Source organism: Spea bombifrons, chromosome 13 (assembly GCF_027358695.1).
Source record: "Spea bombifrons isolate aSpeBom1 chromosome 13, aSpeBom1.2.pri, whole genome shotgun sequence".
In the NCBI taxonomy this organism is placed as follows: domain Eukaryota; kingdom Metazoa; phylum Chordata; class Amphibia; order Anura; family Pelobatidae; genus Spea; species Spea bombifrons.
The window spans coordinates 4,038,554-4,062,870 of record NC_071099.1 but is presented as its reverse complement, the minus strand read 5'-3'; the positions used below and the strand labels follow the sequence as shown (position 1 = coordinate 4,062,870).

General features: G+C 40.8%; 4 protein-coding genes across 5 annotated transcripts; 3 read left to right on the top strand and 1 right to left on the bottom strand.

The window, feature by feature from the left end:
- Positions 1-759: 759 nt before the first annotated feature.
- Positions 760-4,633, top strand: SNX21 (sorting nexin family member 21). The gene is made up of 4 exons (XM_053453199.1): positions 760-800; positions 2,313-2,499; positions 3,171-3,325; positions 3,792-4,633. The coding sequence occupies exons 2-4, from the start codon at positions 2,313-2,315 to the stop codon at positions 4,470-4,472; spliced, it is 1,023 nt and encodes a 340-aa protein (XP_053309174.1). The 5' UTR covers positions 760-800; the 3' UTR covers positions 4,473-4,633.
- On the bottom strand, positions 4,625-9,588 carry ACOT8 (acyl-CoA thioesterase 8). The gene is made up of 6 exons (XM_053453200.1): positions 9,381-9,588; positions 8,828-8,964; positions 7,179-7,404; positions 6,125-6,282; positions 5,118-5,309; positions 4,625-4,879 (listed from the first exon to the last, which is right to left on the bottom strand). Exons 1-6 carry the CDS (start codon positions 9,500-9,502, stop codon positions 4,758-4,760), a joined length of 957 nt encoding a protein of 318 aa, XP_053309175.1. The 5' UTR covers positions 9,503-9,588; the 3' UTR covers positions 4,625-4,757.
- ZSWIM3 (zinc finger SWIM-type containing 3) lies at positions 9,563-13,855 on the top strand. 2 transcript variants are annotated; one of them, XM_053453198.1, is made up of 3 exons: positions 9,563-9,626; positions 10,240-10,425; positions 11,372-13,855. In XM_053453198.1, exons 2-3 carry the CDS (start codon positions 10,271-10,273, stop codon positions 13,692-13,694), a joined length of 2,478 nt encoding a protein of 825 aa, XP_053309173.1. In that variant the 5' UTR covers positions 9,563-9,626; positions 10,240-10,270; the 3' UTR covers positions 13,695-13,855. The 2 variants fall into 2 exon arrangements, with proteins under 2 accessions (XP_053309173.1, XP_053309172.1); XM_053453197.1 differs by lacking the exon at positions 9,563-9,626 and having other exon boundaries at positions 9,923-10,425.
- Positions 13,856-18,729: 4,874 nt separating this feature from the next.
- On the top strand, positions 18,730-23,157 carry ZSWIM1 (zinc finger SWIM-type containing 1). The gene is made up of 2 exons (XM_053453405.1): positions 18,730-18,773; positions 21,388-23,157. Exon 2 carries the CDS (start codon positions 21,417-21,419, stop codon positions 22,836-22,838), a length of 1,422 nt encoding a protein of 473 aa, XP_053309380.1. The 5' UTR covers positions 18,730-18,773; positions 21,388-21,416; the 3' UTR covers positions 22,839-23,157.
- Positions 23,158-24,317: the final 1,160 nt, after the last annotated feature.

Sequence of the window (24,317 nt, the reverse complement as noted above, 5' to 3'; positions counted from 1 at the left end):
CTTCTCTTTCCTTTGTCACCAGATGAGCAAGGGTGATCTTTTCAGACTCCTAGTCCACAAATCTTGGTTGTGGGATAATAACACAAGTGACTATTACAAGCCAAAATCATCTTTTTTATATGTCAGGAGGACATAAAAGAGGACAGTTCCATAGAAGCAACATAAAGCATCTCATCGGAGGGCAGAGAATTTATAGAAACTGCCCTCCATCTCTCTCGGCTGCTGAGAAAAAAAATCTAAATGGTGGCATTGTGCACATCCTCACTCCCCAATCACACCCTTGTTTAGTCTACTGCCTTTTATGACAGATTACATACAGTAGTTTCAGGAAAGATTTTGTCTGCCTTTCCACTAACTGTCACTAGGTGGCACCCCTCCAGCAGATACAAGTCTAGAATTGCAACTTGGGAGGCAATTGCCTCAATGAGGAAAGCAGCATAATGGAGCAAAACAGTCAGCTAATTAGTAGTATAACTAAAGAGGAGAACACCTCTTAAGAGGCAGATACACAGTGATTGACTGATACATACGCCATGATATCAAGGGTTGAGGTGATAGTGTCTCTCTAATAATAATAATAATAATAATAAATATGTATCACATAAAGTTGGATTCAGATGGGTCAGGGTGGGCCTGGTTGGGTTAACATGTTGGGAGGGGCAGGCAGGCCAGTTGCTCAATGGCACAGTGGAAAGGGAACAGGAAGGAGGAGGCTGGAAAGCAGATCTCCAGGCAGGAAGTGAACTCGTTGCCAGGAGAGGTCTGAGGAGGATGGAAGTTTGAGTTCTCGTAAACTGCAGGTAAGATATTCGCTGCCCCTGAGTCGTCTCTTTGAAGCTCTCTTAAATCCGTTATTTCTACAATAACTTTTGAAGTGCCCTGGGAGACGTGGTTTGGTCTCCTGGGTCCTCTTGGCAATCGTGTGAAATACGTGGTGGCACTTTCCACCATCACTCGCTGCTGTATTTTGGTAAAGTGGGAAGAAAACCTTTTCCGTTGTAACGAAGAAAGAAATGTTATGTGTACACATGATATGAAAAACGTTGGCACTTTTTTTTTGTAAGATATCTAGGTTTCCCTGGGTAAAGCAAACAACACAAATTGACCTGCCATCCCAGGGTGAACATTGTGTCTGGACTTTTGTCATGCAAGGGGTTAATGATCAGTGTCATTGAATGTGAAATTATATATATATATATATATATATATATATATATATGTATACATACAGTACATGGCGTGCCTCTTTGTATGTAACCTGTAGTCAAAGTCCTCAGATTTTCTTTTAAAAATCTGTTTTTGTCATAAATTTCCGTTCTCACGCCTCCCTCTGAGAAAGCTGGCTTGCATCTATGCCCATGGACTCCAATTTCGGCAGTTGACTGAAGATCTTGCAGATTGTGGTTTAAACTAACACAAATTTACAATATTTTGTCTACATTGTGATTATGCTGTTAAATATACTTTTCAGTATACCCTTTATATGCTAAATTAATTTGTTTAAATGTGAGTAATCTGGGTCATCCTAAGCAAGCATCGGGTTTATTTTACTGTTGTTGTCAGTCTTTTGTACGGGGAACTCCTTCCCAGATTATTAATGTGTACACATAGTTGTAACTGCGTAATCGGGGTTTGAGCAGCGTTGCGTAATGCTTGCGCAGTAGGAAGTTGTGTCGCGGAAGCAAGCGGTTACTGTAAGCGGAGGTCTGGCTTTATAGGTCACCCGGGGGGGGGGGGGGCACCAGATTTTCTCCAATGAAATTCAAGTTCTGTAAATGTTTTTTTGACAAAACTTCCCAGGATCCTAGTCATGCCAAAAATAGATCTGTAAAGAATAAGGGGTGAAATAATAGAATAAATGGTTCATCGTATGTACAAGTTTTTGTAAGGGTTTTGTGCCAAAAATGTGGACCGTATTAGCCATCATACCCACAGTGCCAGTATAACAACCAAGTGTTGTATGTTGTGGTAATTGTATAAACCACAACATACCTTGCATAGGTTTGGTGGAGGTTTGACATGCCTTCTCCAGCGATGTCAACCTGCCAATCTTTTGGATACTATGGGGTTAGATATAGATTCAAAAAGTGATTCCGGTGCAAGTCTGGCTGAATGAGTCCATTCCTATGGTGGTAAGAGACTAAGAGAAATGTGTATCTGTGAGTAGCCGCCAACTTTCCCCTGGAAAAACTTCTCCAATTGCACAATGATCCTAAAGCAGTTTGCGTAACTGGAAGAAGTGGAGATGTATGGATCAATAAGGAGTTTGATGTTTCCTGAACACGTTTTAATCTGTCATATCTGTTATCCAGATGGCCTTTAAACTACTTCAGCGTTTCCGTGGTTCAACAATGAAAGAGCCAAGGGGACCTGGGCCTCCCGAAGAGCCCCCGGAGAGCGCAGAACTAGTGGATGACACCGAGGTATTATCTGTAAGACTAAGTGGAACCCTCAGCCTAAGCGAGGATAGTCTCGGCTCTGATGAGAGTGATGACACAGGTAAGTACAATATAATGGCAAACACTCATACTTAGCATTTTAATAGTCACTTACAACAAGTCTACCTTATACCAATAGTTGGCATATTTATCCTTCTAAAATAAGGTAAATCCTACTGTAAGTAGGTATTCAGAGGCATTAGTCTGCACACTGTCCTGAGCTCACCTTCCACACATACTTACCTGTGTTTTAAGTCATCGATTTAAACCTTTCCAAAGGTTAATGGAGTTTGAGATAGCCTGTCACAATGGACTGTGACCTGTTCTGGAGTATATCTTTAGTAATTGGAGGCAATTAAGGCCGTTTGTATTAAAAATCGTGTCATTAAGGGATTTAATTTTATCTCAAGAAAAGGCCTAATTTTAATGTTTGGAGGAGGGTGCAAAATTATAGTAAAATACAAGCGCTTACATGAAATCTGTCATCAACATTGAGTCAGGTATATTTTACGCTGTGATTACAGTAATTAACATACTATGTGGTGGTTTCCCTTTAATGTAATTCGTTATTTAACAAATTAGTTTCTAGAACATGATCTGTAAGTGATATGGTGAGGTTAACCTGAAAAAAGTACCTAGAAATCTGTGGTATGCGATAAATTAAAGCTAGCTAGCAGAAGAGATGGATTGTTCATTTTATACCATGACCCTTTTCAATGACTTTCACCTTAGAGACTAGAGCACTGAAAGAACGGCATCAACGCACCCTTTTAACACAGCAGCTAAGGGAGATGTGGGCAAACGCTCAGCAGCATCCTATGCCCATCAGGCTAACATTTGAAGTGACGGAGGCCAACGTAGTGCACGATGCCCATGCCAAGTACGTGGTAAGTGGATCGGGGTTTAAACACAACCTTTGATGTTTCATCTAAGTGTTCTTTTGGCTGGTAATTGACTAACCCAGGAAGTCACATCACCAGTCATACTTGCCCCTTTTGACCCTTGGCTATCATAGATCCCTTTCATCTGATTAACCATCCAAGTCTCCTAGCAAACCAGTCTTCTTTATGCATACTTAAGCCTGCTCTTCTTCAGTGAGAAGCTATATTGAAATATTATTATTCAGTGGTTTTATCCTCAATATGATACCTTGTAAGTAGCTTGGTGGTTCAAATTGAATGCCTGTGATGTCATACGGCTGACTGGAACTACTTTAATTTACCTATTTAGTCACAATCTATTAGTAATTGTGCTTGCAAACGTATATAAATATTAAATATATATGTAATAAACCCTTATAGACCCAGTCTATTGTAATGTGCACACACACATGAATCATGTGTTCCCTCTTAGGTGTACACTATCTTCGTTCTGCTATCAGGAAAATATGATGCTTCCCCAGCTTGTATCTCCTGCCGTTATTCTGACCTAGAAAGGCTGAGACGGCGTCTCCGTACACACTACCCGGACGAAATGAGCGACGTCTCCTTTCCCCGCAAGCGTCTTCACCGGAACTTCACTGCAGAAACAATTGCTAAACGCAGTCGTGCTTTTGAACAGTTCCTTTGCCATGTGTCCTCCATTCCGGTCCTGCGTTGGTCCGGGCACTTCCTGGGATTCTTCTATCTACATGAGATGCAGAACGCACAACGGCTGACACGCACAGGTCTCTATAAATTAGCACTTCCATTATGGACAAACATCTGGCATCTGCAAGAGAAGCTTTGTCCCTCTGGTCATTGTGCTCATAAGCTTGTAGCGTTAGCCGGACTGGTTGTTTGTCACCAAGAGATGGAAACGCTAGTAGAAGCACAAGTATACAGCGAGCAGGCAATAAGACTGTTGCAGGAGACAGTCGCCCCGAATTGTCCATGGTTAGTCCCTTTCCTGCATGCACATATCCAGCTATCATGGAGAGTAGGAAAAGATAAAAGAGATTCAGAAACCGCGCTGCAGAAGTTACAAGAGGCCGGACATCCTACAGAAAACGTAGCCAGTCTGAAAGAGATTCTTATTACAGAGACCATTAGTTGAAGCAGCCGAGCGAGTACCTGCTGGACTACAGTACTCGCCGGTCTTGGGAAGGAAGTTTACCTCATAGCTTCTCTGCTGTTCTTATAAGCACCCTGGGGTGTTGGGCTTTTTGCATGGTGGTGAAAGATTCTTACACAGTGAAGAAAAATCCGTTGTTGTAAATCACCAGATAAGAATAAGATTTATTACTTTAAGCAAATTATATACAAATTAACCAGAATTTCAGTTCAGGTTTGCACAGGTTGTATGACTGAAATCAGATGTAGGTCCACAGCTATTTTTAAATCACAACTTGCTGTTGGGATTCTCCTCCTGCCTGACACGGAATACACCTTCTTGAGCACATGTGACTGCAAGAATCCCGTCTCTTCGCCACAATCGGCCATGCACCAGCCCACGGCAGTTCCCTGATTGGGAGAAAAAAGGGTGACCGTTACTTAAGAGAGAATACCTGCACTTTATATGCTTCAACATCAGTCCCAGAACCAGTGATTTTCTGCACAAATTGATTGTGCCCATCCGTAGCACTGCAGACTTGCTATTTCGCCTGTCCAAGACGAGCATTGGCTCTCTTATAATACTCTTTCTGGCTTGAGGTCTAATTTGCTTTGCTTACTGGCATCTTACAGTCCAATAATACCTTACCTGCCCAGTGGCTCTCGCATTCATACAGCATCCATTCATCTGCCCTGAATGGTGCATGGAACCACATGGAGTGGTCAAGTGATGCCATGAAGCGCATGCGGAGGTGCAGATGAGGAAGCAGCGCCGTACCCAGAAAAGAATAATCAGAGATATAGGCAGCTACGCAGCAGTGTAGTCTCATATCGCCTGGTCCTAAAGACATAGGAATTGAGGAGAAAAGGGAAATGTTTAATTATTCTAAACTCTACTACACTTTGTATATAAAATTATATATCTTCGTTAGTACTTTATGTAGTGAAGTATAATTAATCAAATTAAATCACAAGTTATAAATATTCAGTTGGCTTAGTGGGACAGTGCATTACTCTATAGGTTGACAAACTAAGGGAATAAAACCAGTTAACTACACAATGGTTCTACACTCAGACTATTACAATAACACATACACTTAATACTAGAGCATGAAAACTCTAACAATAACTGTTTTACAGCCTTAACTATATTTTTTATAATAAACTTCTTGCATCCTTACTTTTTTCCTGCACCATTTATAAAGCAAAACTTTTAATGTTTATTTTCTTTGTTAGCATCCAATTTTAAATTAAAGCAGCAAAATTACAATTCAGTTATACATTTAGTTAGTTCAGTGGGGAAAAGTGAAAGTACTGGGAATATTTGGCTACATTATATATATATATATATATATATAAATAAATAAATGTATTTACTTTTAAATAACCATGGTTACGAAGCAGCTTACAGGAAAGTAAAGGGAATTTGTCTTTAGGTTGTGCCAATTTTACTGAAAGATATAGATTACCATGGGCTGGAACTGAGATTTGGGCATGACTGTCCTGCCCCAGTGATGCCGATAATTCCAGAATTTTACAGCATGCATGAGGAATGACAAAGAGTTTTTGGTTTTGTTTTTCAAATACCATACACTTCCAAAAATAATATTCAAAATAGCTTGCAAAATCTCAGTAAACTCCCCTATACTCGCTTACCAATTAATCCTCTGGCTCGCACCCAGAACATCTGGCGCGGTTCCTGAGGCATGCGGTGGAACATGTCTGGCGGGTTAATAGGTTTAATCTGGATAGGAACCTCTTGCGCAAGAATCTTGTTGAGACCTAGCCTGTGCTTCTCCACCAGGGAGGGATCCCTAAAAAAGGAGGATGAATAAATAAGTTAAATACGCCACAAAAAATATGTGGCGTATTTAACTGCCTGACCCATCTTGGGATGAGGAGATATATATATATAAATATACATAATGGACATGTGCAAATGGGCCAAAAATGATTCTGACACATTTTTCAGTTCGTTTTTGGGCATCAATTTTTGTTCCCTGTCCAATCAGCTTGGCTGAAAATTCTGCATTTTTAATTTGGGAAAAAAATTTGTTGCCCGGCGCCCACATTCACTCTCTTACACTCTCATCTTTGTTAACGCTGTAAATGTTTCCCTACCTTCTATTTACTCTATTCTATCTTCATTCCTTAACCTGGTATCTTCTTTCTCCATCCGCATCTCCAGATAAAACCCGCCAACTTCCACCAAAATGGCGGCACTGCTGTGACGTCCTTCACGATACCCCCCCAATCGGGGAAGGGGACATCACGAAAGCACCAACTGAGGGCAATATGGCGGCGCGGTGATGTTTTGGTGGAAGTTGCCGAGTTGTTTGTGGAGATGCGGAAAAAGAAAAGACCAGAATAAGGATTAAAGATGGAAAACAGAATGGAGAAGATAGAAGATGCAGAAGTAGCTGGCCGAGAAGGTACAGACACATGAATGAATGAAAGTGGACCACAAACTTCAGATGAAGATTCAGAGTTTTTTGCTTGGTTTTAGTAGAACTCGTGGGGGTCTGGCCTTGTTTTGAGGGCTTCGTACAAATTGCCAAATTTACTAGAATTTTGTAAACTTGCAATCTGTACAAATCTGAATGCACAGATAGTATATATGTAAAGCCTTTGTCCAGCAGGAGACAAGACAGTACCACCTTCCCAGATGGATTGCGCAATGAAAGCAATATGTTATAATGCAGCCAATTACCGTAAATACTTTTGTATAAGCTCCTCTCGGGTCAGGAGATCCTCTGGAGGAGGCACGGATGGCATTGTGAACTGATGCTGCAGGGGGCTATCCTGTGAACATTGAAAGGAAGCTTGACATGTCAGGATCGGCATGCCATGCTGTATCGCCTTCACCGAACGCACACTGAAACTGCGACCATCGCGTGTTCTATCCACTTGGTACAGCACTGGAACTTTGGGGTCGCCTACAGGTGGGCACAATCAAAAAGCTTCAGATGTATAAGGTGTTCATAAATCTTGTCAAAATGTGTACACAGAAAAGTAGCATGAGCTATATGGACCTGATGTGGGGGGTAGAAAGAGGACATGATATACACACAGTAAGCATTTTAGTAAAAGGCTTTACATAGCGAGGCAAACCTTGTGGTGTGGGGTAGTTATTGACTGTTAACCCTTTGTTAACCCATGGTTATAGTGCCCATCAGTGTGCATATATCTGAAAAAACAATCATTCTAAGAATGCATTTGTTGCGTGCATACATTCATACAATGCAAAGGTCTAAGCCTAAATATGTATGCTGTCTGAAGCCGGTATATGTCTGTTTCTAGCCTGACATTTCTCCGACGCACTCAACCCGCTCTGCATTTTTTTACTCTCAAAAAAGGTATTTTATTGCAGAACAAAAAGTTACTTAATGCCTTTAGTGCAGGTATGATGGTCCAACCTTTAACCCCTTCAGATCCGGGTTATTTTTTAATTTTTTTTTTTACCATGTTTGCGCAGTTTTTGTTATGTCTTTATTCAGCTTATTTTTCATCATTTAGTATGAAAAATATCTAAAAATGTGGAGACAATTTGGAGAAATATGGGTTAGCTGATAGCATAAGGGGTGACGCTAGGATCGTGCTGGTTGACAGTTATAGACTATAGGGTGGCCGTGTTGGTCTGCCCAGTCATCTGGGCATTTTTTTTTTTTTTTTTGCATGACACACCAGGTACTTTACAGAACCAATGAGCCCACCTCGGCAATATGTACCTGGTACGTCACTGGACCAGAATGGGTTAATTTAGGTTCATCAATGCATTTTCTTCCAATGCTTAAAAAAAAATAGATTCCATCTAGTGAGTGGTTTACTAAATATAAGACACGGATACTTTTCTAAATATGGTAAATAACATTTAGTCTTAGTCAGAGGAGAAGAGTTAGAAAAGGCCATAGTCTAAAACTGGAGGGTCAGGGGTTTAGATGTAATGTAAGGAAGTTTTATTTTACTGGGAGGGTGGCGGATACATTGAATAGCCTCATATCAGAATTGGAAGAGGCTAAGTGAGGGAATTTAAATACGCATGTGATGGGCTAACATTATCCTGGATCTAAGACATGGCTAAGGACCGATTCAGGTCTGAGTCTCTACATCAGGAAAGATGAGCTGAATGGTTCTTATCTGCTGTCAAATCCTATGTTTCTTCTCTGTGCAATCCCATCCAGCTTTTTCATTTTCACGGGCTATTAAGGTACCCTAACCTAGTATGTATATTTTGTTAACACAATATCTGTGTATTTTTCAAGGTCATCCGTTTTAGGAAATAAAAACACCCGGTGGGTTTCGGTCACAGTAGCACGCATGCGCAAGACTATAAAGCTACAGGATGTTTATATTTGTTACCTGCTCGGACAAAGTAGCAATGCAAGGAATGGACATGCACATCTTCATCCACAGAACTAGCCGCTGCCACCAACGCCTGACCCACAATCTGACCACCAAACAACCTCTGTGTAGCGGGGACCCAGTGGTGAGAGCCCCTGCGTGGGGAAAAAATAATTACTCAAATGACAGCAGCCACGGTCTTTGAACCTTTTAGCAGCGATCTGTAGTGAAGTTCCATAATCACACGTGCCAGTTATACCGTTTGTGCCCAACGTTTACCACACACAAGAATATGAATTTCTAAATCATCAATAAGTGAATACAAACAATTAGACCTTTATAACATTGAAATGATCATTAACTCATCTGAGTGATAAACCTTGGTTTATTTACTCCATTGCCTTCTTCTACATATATTCCCCATAGGTAACACTGCCTCTTGAGATGCCAAGGCTCACCATGAATCACAAACGCCTATTCACCATTGCACAGTCACTGTCATAAACTGTCAAAAACTCATCTCCGCTTCCCTGTTTCTTTTCTCTATACGAAGACCGCCTCTCGCCGTTACCTGAAGAGATCCTTATCCAACTGCTCTAAATTTAGAACACTGGTGACAAGCACACTTCTCAGATCGGAGTTATTAGCTTCTTCTGGCTCCGGCAAATCGTCCGGCTGCAGGGAGGCTGCCATGTTTCTATCACGTGACTTTTAGACCCTCACGTGACCTTTGGACTCTCGCTCCAGAGCGAAGGGCTGTACGTTCGACGCACGAAGTCCGTAGGTGATGTAACGTCTTCCGCTCAAACTGTGAATGGTTGGTCTCTTCGCGATCGTTTCTTTCGACCTTTGCCATTGGAGAGTCTCCGGCTGGACGTTAACTTTCTCAGCGTGTTCTCATCACGTGATAAGAAATCGGTGCGACGAATGGTGGATATCGGCCCAACCCACTCCTTTTTTTTTATATTAGTGTGTTTTAATATTGATGGGCGTAGCTCAACCGGGAATTATATAAATATATATATATATAAATTATATAAATACGCCGCGTCCAAAGAAAAGGGTAGGATTTTCGTATTTTGTATTTATTTCTTTATTGTGGCTTCACACAGTAATGGGGATTGCCCATTGGAAGCATATGTCCACGTAATCATGAGTTAAACCACAGTATAGGTGTTTAACCAGATGAAATATTCAATCAAGGGGACCGAATCAAAAGTCCATGCGGCGGGGGTGTATTCATTAAAACCGGAAGTGGGCCTAGAGCCGGAACACAACAAAGAACTTGTTTGCGTTGTGGCAATATCTGCACTTGAAACCGGTACCGCTAAGCAGTCGTTTGTTTTGACACGCGATGATGGACAACTGAGCGTACGGCGAATGCTTCTGTGAAAGGCACTCCGTGTTTATTGTCCCATTTGGCATCACAGGTACGTTTACTAAGCTAAACCTGCGGCAACAATGCAGCTGGGCAGCTGCTTCATCAACTACGAGGACTTCGAGGAGTGTTTTAATGAATACAGAGAAGAGACCAAGACCAGCTACAGCATGAAGAACACTGTGTCTGTACGGTGCCACAACCGGAGCCATCACGCTGACATACGACAAGATGTCATGTAAGCGGTTTTATTAACATATATATATATATATATATATATATCACACACAGGTAAAGCTTTCATATGATAGTGAAAGGCAAGGGTTCTGTCAACCAACTAAGCAGTCCAAGCCACTGGGCTGGTTCAGTAGTTGCTATGGTAACACCACTTTTACAACTTCACTCTAGCCATTTAGGACCACTAGATCATTACCAGCCTCTGCGTGGAGAGGATGCAATGCATCAACCCCAGAGGTCAGTGGGTTAAAGAGCATGTAATGCTAGTATTTCTTAGTACATTGTGCCAAGTGAATCCAGGTAATGCTGTTTACTAATTAAAACAAGTGATGTGCTATTCTAACTTATTTTTCTTGGGATCCGCTTTAATTCCTTGTATATTCATGGTGACTTAATGTTTGGTTCAGACTCTGTTGGGTCTATTCACTTAAGCCAGGGAATTGCGTGTCAACTTCTTGACTCCGCTATACATCATTAGCAGCCAACTTTATGTATAATGTATAGTTTAATAAGTAAGGTTTCTTCAAAGTATCGTAATGCATTAAATTATGTGTTATAGAAGCTCTGCTTGGTCCTTCGGAATTAATAGTTAAGGGAGGGAGAGTTAAAACCACAACTTATGTGCCAACTCTTCTTAGTGAATGTATCCCTCTCTGTCTCAAATGCAACTAACTGGGGAAAAAAAAGTATAAGCAATAGTTTTGGTATACAGCTGTAATAACGCTAAGCTGTGGACCGATCCCATATAGTAATAAAACAGATATACTCGTATTTTAAAACGGCATTAAATTCTGATCTTATTAAGCTGTTAGGATGCCTTTAGCTGGAAATTCAGTTTGGGGTTTTTTTTGTTATTGGGATTCAGGTATGGACTGAGATGCAAATATGTATTGATGTTGATTACAGTAAGCTTATATTTAATTTGGTTTTCTCTTTCTGTTTTACAGTTTCACCCATGTAAAGTTTTGCTGTTCTCAGCTGAATGGACACAGACGTAAAAAGAAGACTCAGGAGAATACCTGCCCAGCATACTTCATTCTGCAGTATGATGAAAAGCTTGATCGATTGGTTGTGAAGGAAGAAAATAACGTACATATTCATACTGTGGCTGAGAAGGAAGAAAATAACGTACATATTCATACTGTGGCTGAGAAGGAAGAAAATAACGTACAGATTCATACTGTGGCTGTGAAGGAAGAAAATAACGTACATACTCATACTGTGGCTGTGAAGGAAGAAAATAACGTACATATTCATACTGGAGATAAAAAGCAGCATCCCTCTTTATCGATCCTTCCTACTGAAAAGCTACATAATGGGTCTATGCTTTCAGAATCTTCATTAAAAAAGACGTGCGCTGTACCAGCGACCGACAAACTTGTTGTTGAAGATCAATCGTGGTGTGTGAAAAGTACGGTACCTTCACAAGAAATGACTACCTCAAAGACCAGCGTTAGTGGTCCTGCTCCCTGTGAAGAGGCTACCACTTCTAAGACCTTTCTTGAAGAAATCTCTGGAGAGGCTGTCACCCAGTTAGCAAACCTAATGCAAAACTTTATCTCAAAAGATATAGGAGCCAAAGCCACAGTTGACATTAGGAACCATCACGAACTTGAACTGTTGAGCTTCCAAACCAGTAAAATGTCTGATATGTTTGTAAAGTTTCCAGAGTGTCTTATATTACACAGAGTGCACAGAAAACGAGGGTATGTCTTATATACTTTTTTGGTGGAGAGTAAAGAACGAGTGGGGAAAATTGTTCATTTTTCCTTTGTTAAGCAGGATAATACTAACAATATATCTAGAATGTTGTCTATCTTCCAGTACTTCAATCCTGATTGGACCAAGGTTAAGATTATTTTTACTGATGTAAACTTTGCACATGACTCGGTCATTAAGGAAGCGTTCCCTTCTGCTCAAATGCTGCTGTCTATGTACCATACAGTTAGTTTTATTCAGAAAAAAACCAAGGCAAAGTGCCTCAGTAAACTATGGCTCAAAAAACTCATAGATGACGCAATCTTCAGCACATCTCCTGCTAACCTGTCCTGTCTGTCAGAAAAACTTCGGCATATAATGGACAAGGAGCTCTATGATTATTTGTGTAAAAACTGGTTTTCTTGTGAGTTGTTGTGGTACATGCATGTAAAGAAAGGCCTGCATTCTTGCAGGACCTACATGGATAGTCTGCAGTCGGCGACTAGTCAGATATCTAATTTATTTGCAAAGCAGAGTTCCATGATATCCGTTATCCAGCAATTTGTGGAATACGCCGACTGCTTCAACAGCAAAGGCTTGGAGAGTCAGAGCAATGGCTCGTTACGCTCCCCCAAACCGAATACAAAGCCCACAAAAAGAGTAAACCATGTAAAACCCCAACTAAAACCTTGTAAGCAACCCATGGCTATTCCCTCTCTTGTGGTTTTTCACAATCCATTGATCATTAAAGACAGCATATCTGAAGCGAACCAGAAGCATATCGCCACAGACTCTATTGCACAGCCTGACAAGAAAAACATGCCGAACCAAACTGTAATCCCTGTGAGCTATTGTACGTATAGCCCACAAATCACAGTATGTTGCACCAACAATCCAGATCCTGAAGTGGTTTCTATGAAGGACCAGAGTAAAGCAGATGCCATGTTAGAGTCTCTGCAGGAGCACTGCAGTGACCTTGGATTTCTCTTATGCTTGAAGGAATGGGAGACAGTACAGAGGTCTGCGCATCTAATAAATACACAAGAAAGTTTCATTAGTGTCCAGCTTCTAGAGGAGCCACAGCTGGTGTCAGCTGATGGACAGTCGTGTACGTGCTACTTCAACAAAAGGTGCAAGTTACCGTGTCGGCACATACTGAGCATTCTTTATGCAGAGAAAAGGCCAGTTGAGCCAGACATGGTAAGTCTTAGCTGGCAAAGGAAATCTGAGAAATCAAATTCAGAAGCATGGCACGGTGCCACTGAACCGGATATAACGGAGACGGAGCATGCTGTGAATCATAGAGACTTTAAAATCAAGAGTCTGACCAAGGAGCTCTCTAACCTTCTTCTGCATTGTGAGGGATCAGAACACTCCGTCAGATTCTCCACGTTGCAAATGATAGTAGACCTGTGGAGTAAGGAATCTAGCCCAGGCAGGGGCAAATGTGATGATTCCAGTGGTGAGCAAGTGCTGCCATATCAGTGGGTGAAGAAGGAGCAGTTAGAGGGTGATGAGAATTATGGCTGTCTTGAACTTTACAGCTCGGATGCTTACCCCGTTATGAGTTGACGTTCATGCAAAATGTGTACCATGGTTTGGCACCTTTTTTATTGTACCACAAAGAAATATGTGTATATATAGTGTCTGAAATGGACCAGCAGAATCAAATCCTTTATTTATTAACAAAAGTAAATTGTTTCACTTTACTGATAAATAAACTGTAAGCAATGTTCTCTTTTCATTTTCTCAGTTATATTTTGCAGATTTTTACCAAATTTTTGTGTACGATATTTTACTTTAAATAAGAGTTAGATTTTCACTAGGTGGATGTGTATGTATAAATGATTCTCACTTAGACAGTGGACCGCGGTATAGAACAGGTTTGTTCTTGGTGTTGGGATTAATGCTCTGATCTAGGTCACAGGAAGTTTTAGTGCAGAAATAACCACCACCTTGCACCTGCCATCAACTGTTGCACAGGAAGAACAGAGCCATCCGTAGCTGGCAAAGGCAGGAAGTGGATTAAGAACTGATCCAGCAAACTGCTGCGTAACACCACCAAGGTTGGACATTCAAAGGAAGAGAGAAAACACACACAAACACCCCAAAAATATAACTTAGTGTGTCTCTCCAAAGGATGAAACTGCTGGTGTGAAATATAATTACAATTGTGAATGGAAATGTTTAGAAAGTTAGAATCATGTGAGAGGTGGCAGCACTTTCACGCTTCTGAAAGACACACTCGTTTTTAAGGTGTGTGTGTTTACTCTTTGGCGTTTCTTGGTTGATAGATGGTGTTTGGATGGTGCACCTTTACGTGTGATACATTGCTTTTTTTTTTTTATCCAAATGACGGTTCCACTTCACTCTGTTTTCTAGTTTTAATTAAAGGCAGCATCATTTGAGTGAATAGTAACCAAATGTTGAAGGCCAGGAAAGACCAATATAAAGAAACCACCAGGAGACAAGGTCAGTGGCAGGCCAGGTCTGACATTAGCAGAGTACATTAAACAGGTGGTCGTACACAGTATGTTAAACTATCCAATAAGCAAAGTTAATGGCCTGCTTTAAAATCAGTCCGGACAGGGATGAAAGCTAGAAGAGTAGATTATCAAGGCGAGGTCATGTACAATTGGTCAATTCTAATAGGCAAATTCAAAAACACCTAAGGCATAAATATTGTGGATTCCATCACGCTATATGGCCATATGTTGCTTATACCGCCACTACATCAAAGAACCCAATTAATGGGACTGCACTGCATTTTAACCCAAATGAGCAATTTAAACCCTTCTCTAGAGACCATTAATGAGACCCCTGTGTGGCAGGAGAGGTTGCTCAACCCTAAAGTTTTGTCAGAACCTACAAATATGCATTTCACAAAACATATACAAAAATAAAGGAGGAAACAACCTAAGGAAAAGTGGTGATCTTGGGAGCCTGATTGCCCTGTACGGTGATCTATCACTAGTTGTATAAACAACTGAGCCTCATCCTCCGGATGGCAGGAGCTTTTATAAGCAGGAGAAAGTCACATGGGAGGTGTGTTAACTCTATGCACATGTGCTGTAGATACATGTCTGCTGTACATGCTGTAGATACTGCCTCTAGACATTAGGGAAGAGAAGCCTGCTGCCACTGGATCACCACATGTCATCGCTGCATTGTCACAGGAGGTGGTGGTTCTCAGCAAACATGCTGTGAAGGTGCGTCCAAGTGCGGCCCGCCGAACTTCGAGGTCTGTGCGCTGGCAGACCACATTCAAAGCGCCCGCTTTGAATACGTGATGTTCGAGGGGGCGAGCTCACAGAAGGTGTTCCTCGTGGCGATGAGAGGGTCATCACGTGGTAGGAGAGCAGAAAAAAAGAAAAATTAAAGTATTACCAAAAAATAGAGGTTATAGGAAAGTGGAGCCATATAAGAGAGGGGGTTGCTGGGTTATGGCATTATAAAATAAATATAAGCAGGGGTGTGTGTGACTGGGGGAAATACACATGGCAGTGGGGGCATTAATAGACAAGAGGGTGGTAGGGCATTATATTAACCTATAGAATGGGGATGGGGGCATCAATACACAAGGGTGAGGGGGCATAAATGCACAAAGGGGGGGCAATGCACAAGGTTCTGGGGGGACACTAATCAATAGTAAAGGGGGCCTGGCTGGGACAGCAAAACACAAGGGAGCAAAAATACAAAAGGGGCAGTGAATGACAAAGCAGTGTAGAAAATAATTTTTTATGCTTCAGTGTTTTATGGTGTGTGTCTGGGTGTCGGTGTTACAGAGGCTGTCCTGGTGTGTTTGGGTGTCTGTGTGGCAGACCCCGTCCTGGTGTGTGTGTCTGGGTGTCGGTGTGGCAGAGCCTGTGTTTGGGTGTCGGTGTGGCAGAGCTCGTCTTGGTGTGTGTGCTTGGGTGTCGGTGTGGCAGAGCCTGTCCTGGTGTGTGTGTTTGGGTGTCGGCGTGGCAGAGCCTGTCCTGGTGTGTGTGTGTGTGTTTGGGTGTCGGTGTGGCAGAACCTGCCCTGGTGTGTATTTGGTTGTCTGTTTTCTGGCACTTTGCTTACTGTAGGAATAAATAGAACTATGTACTTATTCAGAGATAAAACGCCCTCCTAAATTTGTAGTCACTTCAGAGGACAAAACTTTCTTGGCCCAGAAATTTCCAGAGAGGAAAAGTAATGGTTTTGTGTTATTTACTCTGTTTCAATCTGCATATTTTATTAAAAAGGATTAGTGGCAGTAAATTGTGGCTTCAGGCATCCCGTGTATGATTACTTTTTTAGTTTACTGATTACTCCCAGTCCCATCACATAAGATTCTATCCTATATTATCTGCCGAGCACTGATGTTCTCTTTATGCAGTACACATTGACGCAGAGGAGTTAAAATTCTGTCTATTTGTTTTATATATACCGTATTTTCTTAAATATAAGAATGATCTGAAAAATACCCCTCGTGTTATATTCGTGGTCGTTGTATAATCCGACCCCAAATAGAGGTCTGACTACAAGACTAAGATCCAGATCCCCCGCAGCGCTGCAGGGGACCTGGATCCTCCTCTCTGGCAACTGGTGGACGTCTGCACGATGCGCACAGGCAACCTCCGCTGCTATCCGACACTTCTGCCAGGGCCCTGGCGGAAGTGCCTGGCAGCATCAGAGGTTGTCTACAACCATCGCGCAGACGTCCACCGGGCTTCCCCCACTAGACACCAGGGAGGCTGGAGCACGGGGGTCAAGTCTGGGGATGCATTGGTAAGTCTGGGGGGCGTGTCTGGGGGCATAAGGCATATCTGGGGGGGCAGAGTGGCAAGCCTGGGAGCAGATGTGCATAACTGGGGGCAATAAAAACAAGAAATTGAGAATTTTTCTCAATTATAGTTTTTATGAAATATGAAAAAATAGTTTACATGTGAATTAACATTTACTGGTAAAACTTTTTTTCCTATAGGGTAGTCTTATATTCAGGCTTTTTCTTTTTTCCTGAATTAATATTCATATTTTGGGGTGCCGTCTTATATAATTAAGCAAATATGGTAAATGGCATTAGGTACATGTGGAATAATCCCATAGCAAAAAAAGATTTGTGGAAAAAAAATCCTACAGAAAAAGTATTTTTCTTCTGCTTGATCTTGGAGATGACATCAGAAACATTTCACCGATAACTGACTTTGGGTGTTTTCATTTGCACCAAGTGGTAAGGTATTGAGAAGGTTCTAAATTGATTATATCTATACTGTCAGATTGCAGTTCAGTCTCCCTTGTGATATCCCACCTGGACTATTGTAACTCCCTACCCCTCTCCCACCTTTCAAGGCTCCAATCCATCCTGAACAATGTGGCTAGACTAATTTAAAAAAAAAAAAAAGACATCCTATTGGCACATCTTTGAACCTGGTATATTCGAAAACTTGACACCACAGGATATTTCAAATAATGGTATGTTCACCAACATCTCCTGCGTACAGTGATACCCTCCATGCATAGGTTGGATGTATTCAGTCTGTATTTTTAGATTTACCGGTCCTGGAATTCATCACTGTCAAAAAACACCCCAATATCAGAAACATCTCCTGAGCGTTCACAGCGCGTCCTGGGGTGGGTGTTCAGTGTCGCTGAATGCCTCGCTATTGAGGCATTTCAGCGACACCATTTAAGTTTAGGAGGCCAAACAGTGTATGGCAGACGTTGACACACCGGGGAGGGGCCAGACATCAAGGAACACCATTTAATGTCATGACGTGCCAGGCACGTCATTGGTCGTTAAGTGACCATTTTTGCGTGTCGTGTCTGGCATGTCATAGGTCTTTTAGTGGTTAATCACCTGGTTCGACCACGCACCCTTGATAGCCACAATACTAATGGACTTCCCGAACCAATCTCGGGGGCCCTGGTGTTTATTTCTGTAAGTTTTATTCTGTAGCAGCTTTCTCATGGAGAATCAATTGCAAGATGACTTTGTGATTAACAACACAAGCCAGATTTTCTTAGTAACACTTTGGCTGCTGACAAAGCAGTAATGAGGGGTTTACTCATACAGCAAGGAGCCAAACAAGCAATACTACGGACAAACTAATGCATGAGTTACATTTACTTACCGATCAACAAAAATCACAGCCTCAAATACAACTAAAAGATATACCTAAAAGTATTTTTAGTGCATGCGTTATAAAATGTATAGAGCTTATCTGAGTACCCAAAAAATCCGATTCATTCGTGTATAAGGGTGAACAATATATTTATTTGATTTACATGATATGCCAAAATAGATGTTCTTATGTGGTTAATAATACTGTGGGGTCACACAATAAGAGACACTTCTATGTATGCAATGTGTATAAATTAAGATTTTTTTCCAAGTGTACTTAGTAACACGACTTTACATTTTACAGGGTTAAAAAATGACCTACAAGTTGTCAAAGTAGCATAAAACACATTGTAATGTCCCGAACACGAAAGAGTGCCAAGATATGATGCATTGCTGCTCCACCACCAGCCTACCGGAACCCTGCTTCTTATACATTCATTTTTCCTCCACAGTCTCTGTGTCACGTGACCACGAGAGTCACATGCTGATATAACCCGGAAGTGTTTGATTCCGGGTGCTGTGTCGTGTCTGTGAATGAGTGGGCTCATTCTCCTGTCACTTTGGTGAGTAATCATTGCAACAAACAACTGGGGCTGGCACCTATCTCAGTTGGAGAGTGCATTGGGCTTCTATAGAGATATCTTCCCTCTGCTGTTAGATAATATATAGCTTTGTGTAGTGTAGTGTGTAGCCATTAACACATATCTCACATTAACACACGTGTGTTAACACAAGGGTTTGCTGCTATGTGATGTAATGCAAGCACGGTGCTCGGGAACTGAGGGTACTTTGTTGCTATGATAATTGTCAGTAAAGTAGTTGGGCTGGCCAAAATATCCGGACTATATATTAATGTAAGAGTCTTGAGCTTGGCTGAGTGTGATATGAGTTGTAGCCCACAAAAGGACATTTTCAAATTATTTTAGGGGAGTTTTTCTGGGGGTGTCTTGCAGCACAGTATCTGATCCCCTACATGACAGCAGGGATCAGACAATTTTCCAGTGTACCGGCCTGCTGATCCAACTGTAGATACAGACCCCCAGTGGCGTTCCCACCCCAACACAGGAGGTGACTGGTGGTAAGTATATGACATGCAGGGAGGTGTTCGGCTTGCACTGCATTTAGCTAGGGGTAGGGAAAGATTCATACAATCTGCAGATTCGGCCAATGCATTTGCAAAACAAACACTGAAATGTAATGGGGCCGTGCAGCCATCATACGCATTACAGTGCTCATGATGGCTGGATGTCCCTTTTACACACTTACTTCTGGTGACCGACACGGGCTAAAACATGAGATTTTGGATAAATGGTATTGGATGAAAAAAGGTGTGAAATCGGCTTAAATGAATGACTTGCAAGTAACATGAATGTATCCAGTCTTTCCAGAGTTAGCAATGATTGGTGCTAAATAATGTTTTATGAGTTGCTTGAAGTCATCATCAAACTGATATCAAGGTATTTTTTTTTTTTTTTTTTTTAATTTATATTTTTTATTATTGTTTTTTAAAACTCACAACAAAAAACTTTAAACATTTTTACCTTAATTGGCACATATATTACCATATAAAGGAAAAAGACAGAAAGGGACTTTACATATACAAAACAAGACATATATTGGATCCGATACTTATGTATCTAAATAGTTAAGATATAATATTAGAATAAATAGAATAAATATCATTACATATATGAAAACAATTATGTAGCCGTTAAGATATTATTACAAAATATTTCTGGCTAAAAACTATAATATACCAAAGACTGTACATATTATCAATCTAATTTTCCCTCTTGGAGTATTTTGATCCATTTTTCCCAATGTTTTTGGTATACATAAGTTCTTCTTTCTTGGGAGAGGATCAGTTTCTCCATGTGGCATTGATATAAAAGCTGGGTTTTAATTTTTTCCCAAAGAATTGGTTCTGAGGATCTCCAATTTCTAGCTATTGTTATTTTAATAGCAGTCAGCAGGTGTAATAAAAATTTCCTTTCTTGAGTAGACACTTTAGGAAGATTTAGGTGCAATAGAGCTCTGTCTGGAGTCAGATTCCAATGGATGCCAAAAAAATCTATAAGTTTGGATGAAACTTTCATCCAAACTTTCTTTAGTGGAAAACAATTCCACCATATATGAAAAAAATCACCTTTAGTACAACCACATCTCCAACAATTAGATATATTCCTAGAAGAGATTTTCATTAATAATGTCGGCACAAAGTACCAGCGGTTCATTACTTTGTATTGCAACTCGTTGAGGTTTAAACAATGGATATCTTTATAAGTTAAATTCAGTGCTTTATTCCATTCCTCTTCGATTATTGGTCTTCCTAAATCATTCTCCCATTTTTTTAGTGCCGGAGGGCCATAGTCTTTTTTAAGTAGGGTAATCAATTTTAATGATTTTGCAAGTAATTTTTTTTGAGAGTTTCCTGTAATTAAATAAGAAAAAAGTTCTTGTGTTTTTGGGATCTGATTCGAATTTACAGAATCTATTAAGAAGCTTTTAACTCTTAGATAATTAAAAAGTTCCTTAGTTGGAAGGTTGAACTCAATTTGGATTTGCGAAAAAGATTTGATGGTAGTTCGCACCAGCAGATGTTCTATCCTGAGTATACCTTTTTGTCTCCAAAGATTTAAGTTCAGATTTCCAATAGTTCTTTCTATAAGACAAAGAGGAAGCGTATTTATAATTTTATCCTTTAACCCTGCACGCTTTTTAATTCGATTCCAACAAATAAGAAGATGTCTTAATGTTAAACTGATAGAATTTTCCATTATCTCAAAACATTTTTTAGTCGGGATCCAGAAGAGAGTTAGTAAATCTTTATATGGATATCCCGTTGGGATCTCCCCTTTATACCAAGCTTCAGAGGATGCTTCCTGTCTCTGAGTTAAACAGGCATGGAGTAATAAAGCTGCTTGAGAATAATCCTGTATCAGTGGGATGATATCAAGGTATTTGAAGTTCAAATGTTCTAATGTTTTCACTATAGCAGGAACTTTAGTAAGCAGAGCTTATGTTGAGCTACTATTAAAAAAAAATGCTTATCCTAACACCCAAAATTTACAGTAAGTATTTGGGTACCCAACTGGTGTCATCAAACACAAAGGGATTGCAGTTGTAAAACATTCTTTTTCTGTTACTTTTTGTTAATACAACTTTATATATTAACAGGTGCTGAATGTTCTAAGAGAGTTGTGGCAATGGCTTCACAATTAATGAACAGTTTCCTGGGAATTTACCCTGGTTCGCAGATTAACTTTAATTTAGATGAAAATTCTGAGCTGGCCCATGCTAATATACAAACCTTATTGATGGGAAAGGTATTCATGCACTTTCCAGAAGTGCTATTGCTGGTCCGATCCTACAACGAGAATGGGAAAGCTCTTTACACCTTTGTGGTAGATGGCCCCTTTCTTACAACTGAACATGACATGGTTAAAATTGTGCATATAGCCATCACTGATGAGACGCCCGAAGGACTGGCTCAAATGTTCAGCGTCTTCAAAGACTTCAATCCCTGCTGGCCTAGGGTCTGTGTATTTCTGGTGGACCCTTATTTTAATGGAGCTGAAGCGATCTCTAAAGCATTCCCATCAGCCGAGGTTGTCCTTTCTGCTTTCCATGTATGTAAATACTTTAAAGAAAATATCTGCAGATTGTCTTTGCCCAATCAAACCGAGTCATTGCTATTAAATGCTCTGAAGAATGCAATGTGCTCAGCCACAAAGGGGAATCTAAGGAACATGCACATAATCCTGCACCAGTTTTTGAAACCACATATGTTGGAGCAGGTAAAACTAGACTGGTTACTGGTAGACCGAATTTGGGCCTTACATCGATGGAGGAATTGGGCTGAATGCCTTGTGTATTTTCATATGATGGACTATGTGAGTGGAGAATTTAGCCAGATATTCAGCAAGGAACCCAAGGTAGAGGACGCTCTGTCTTCTTTGCTTAAATGTATCCAGGTGCAAACTGCCGGGAGGGGTGTGCCTAACGTGCGCCCATGCGGCCCTCAAGATAAGGTATTATTGGCAGAGGAAGATAAAACATCCACGTCGGCTCACATTTCTTCTACAGAGTCTGAAATAGATACTGAGGGCACATCAGTAATCTGTGAATCACTGAACCGTATCTGCATACCTGCGGCTTTCGATCTCTGTTTGAAAGAGTTGTCTGTGGCACAGAAATCTTTACAATTGATTGGCAAAAGTGAGGATGGAATAAATGTCCAGTTTCTAGAGAACCTTCAGGAAGTAAGTTGGCAGTACCAAAGGAAATGTACTTGTCCCTTCTACAACACCATGAAACTGCCCTGCCGCCATATCTTGACTGTCCTCAATGCCAACCAGGAAGTTCTGACACAAGCTATGCTCGAAGATTCCTGGTGGAAGCAGACGCAAGCACTTGAATTCATGCTTCCTGTGTCCACGGACACCCTGAAAATCATGAAGGGTGACAACATGGATATGCCTGCAAAAAAGACAAATGTGGATTTGTTGACTGACCAGATCACACGGTTGCTGTCAGAGTGCAGTGATGATGTATTTCAGCGTCGCTACAGTACATTGAGGGAACTGGCAGATGCATGGATTGGTCCCTATGAACAGGTGAAATTGTAGAGCAGGTGGCTGACACTTCCAGACAGTGGTAGCTTCACAAGCTAGAACTGGGCATGCCTTGAAATTTTCTTTTGAGAACAGGATCTACAACTATAATTTAAAAAAAGGGATCCGTTGATAGCAGTAGAAGTGTTTTTTATTTAAATGGACGTACATGAAATATGACCATGAATGACCAAGAATTGTACGTAAGAATGCCATGTTTGTGCAATTTAAAACAAAAAGGACTAATCAACAGATCCCCAAATTTGTATCTATTGCAATCTCAGGAAATCTGAAACAATAGAAATGTGGTAATAAACTGCAAATTATTTTTTAACCAAGGCTGTCCTTACTTTGTATAGTAATACATAATTGTAACTATTACTTGTAGTTTTTTGTTTTGCACTCCTGTGGTGGTGAAGTAAGACCCTTGTTGCTTACCCAGTGCTGCCCGCCACAGCATGAAGGTCTGTGTTTCAACAACGGTCTTGCTGCCATGTGCCACTGCACTGCGCTGTGCTGAGTGTCTAGATATGATGTCATTCTCTGTTGCGTCATTGTTCATTTTCCAGAGGGAGCTGGTCGCAGAGATCTGTGTTCCCTCTACCCTGTCGTGGAAAACACCAAGGGGTATATTTTTTGGAGGTGGGGTCCCTGCATTTGGTTGGACACCCCTTTTAGAAACATGCCTGTACCACAGTATTATAGCACAAGTGGAATCCTGGCCAGGAAAGGCCCAGCTGACAACAAATATAATACTTAGTACAATGGTATTAATTGTAAAACCAGTTTTACTTGCTGCAAATCAATGCTCCTACCTCACAGGAGAAGTCTCATTCTAAAAATAATATTTTTATTTGAGCTTAAAATACAGTAATAAGTTAGCAAGTGGATTTAAAAAAAAAAAAATATCAATAACAGCCTTTATATATAGACCTGAAGGCTGCCCTTTGTGTGAGTCGTGTAAAACTTTGGGTGCGTTTTCCTGCTTAAACATCACGCTGAGCTGTTTGGGGTTATGTTATTTTTTTCTACACCATTTGGTGAGAACTGCATGATTTTCTATGTGCCATGTTCAGTACAACCTCATCATCACATTGGGAATGCATTTTTGAATATATATATATATGACCAAGTCTCAGATGGGTCATATGACATCTATATAAAACATTTGTTTGTGTTTCAGACGTCCCCATGACATGTAAATTGAAGCTTCGGGGATGTTGTTGCTTCAAATGTGGGGCAAATAATAATTCAGAAGAAGCTATTTTAAAGTGGCCATGTCTGAAAAAGGTAAAAAAAAATCCTTTATGACAACACATCATGTTGCTCCTCTTCTTTCATTGTGAACTAAGATAAAGATTTTGGGAAAAGAATGCCAGTGAGTTAAAAGATCTCATCCTGTGGGACCAGGTAGGTTATCGCCACTAGCCCCTGACCCTTACATCTTCTCTACTAAACTTTACGTTAGGCACTTTTCGGCCAGCAGACTTCCAG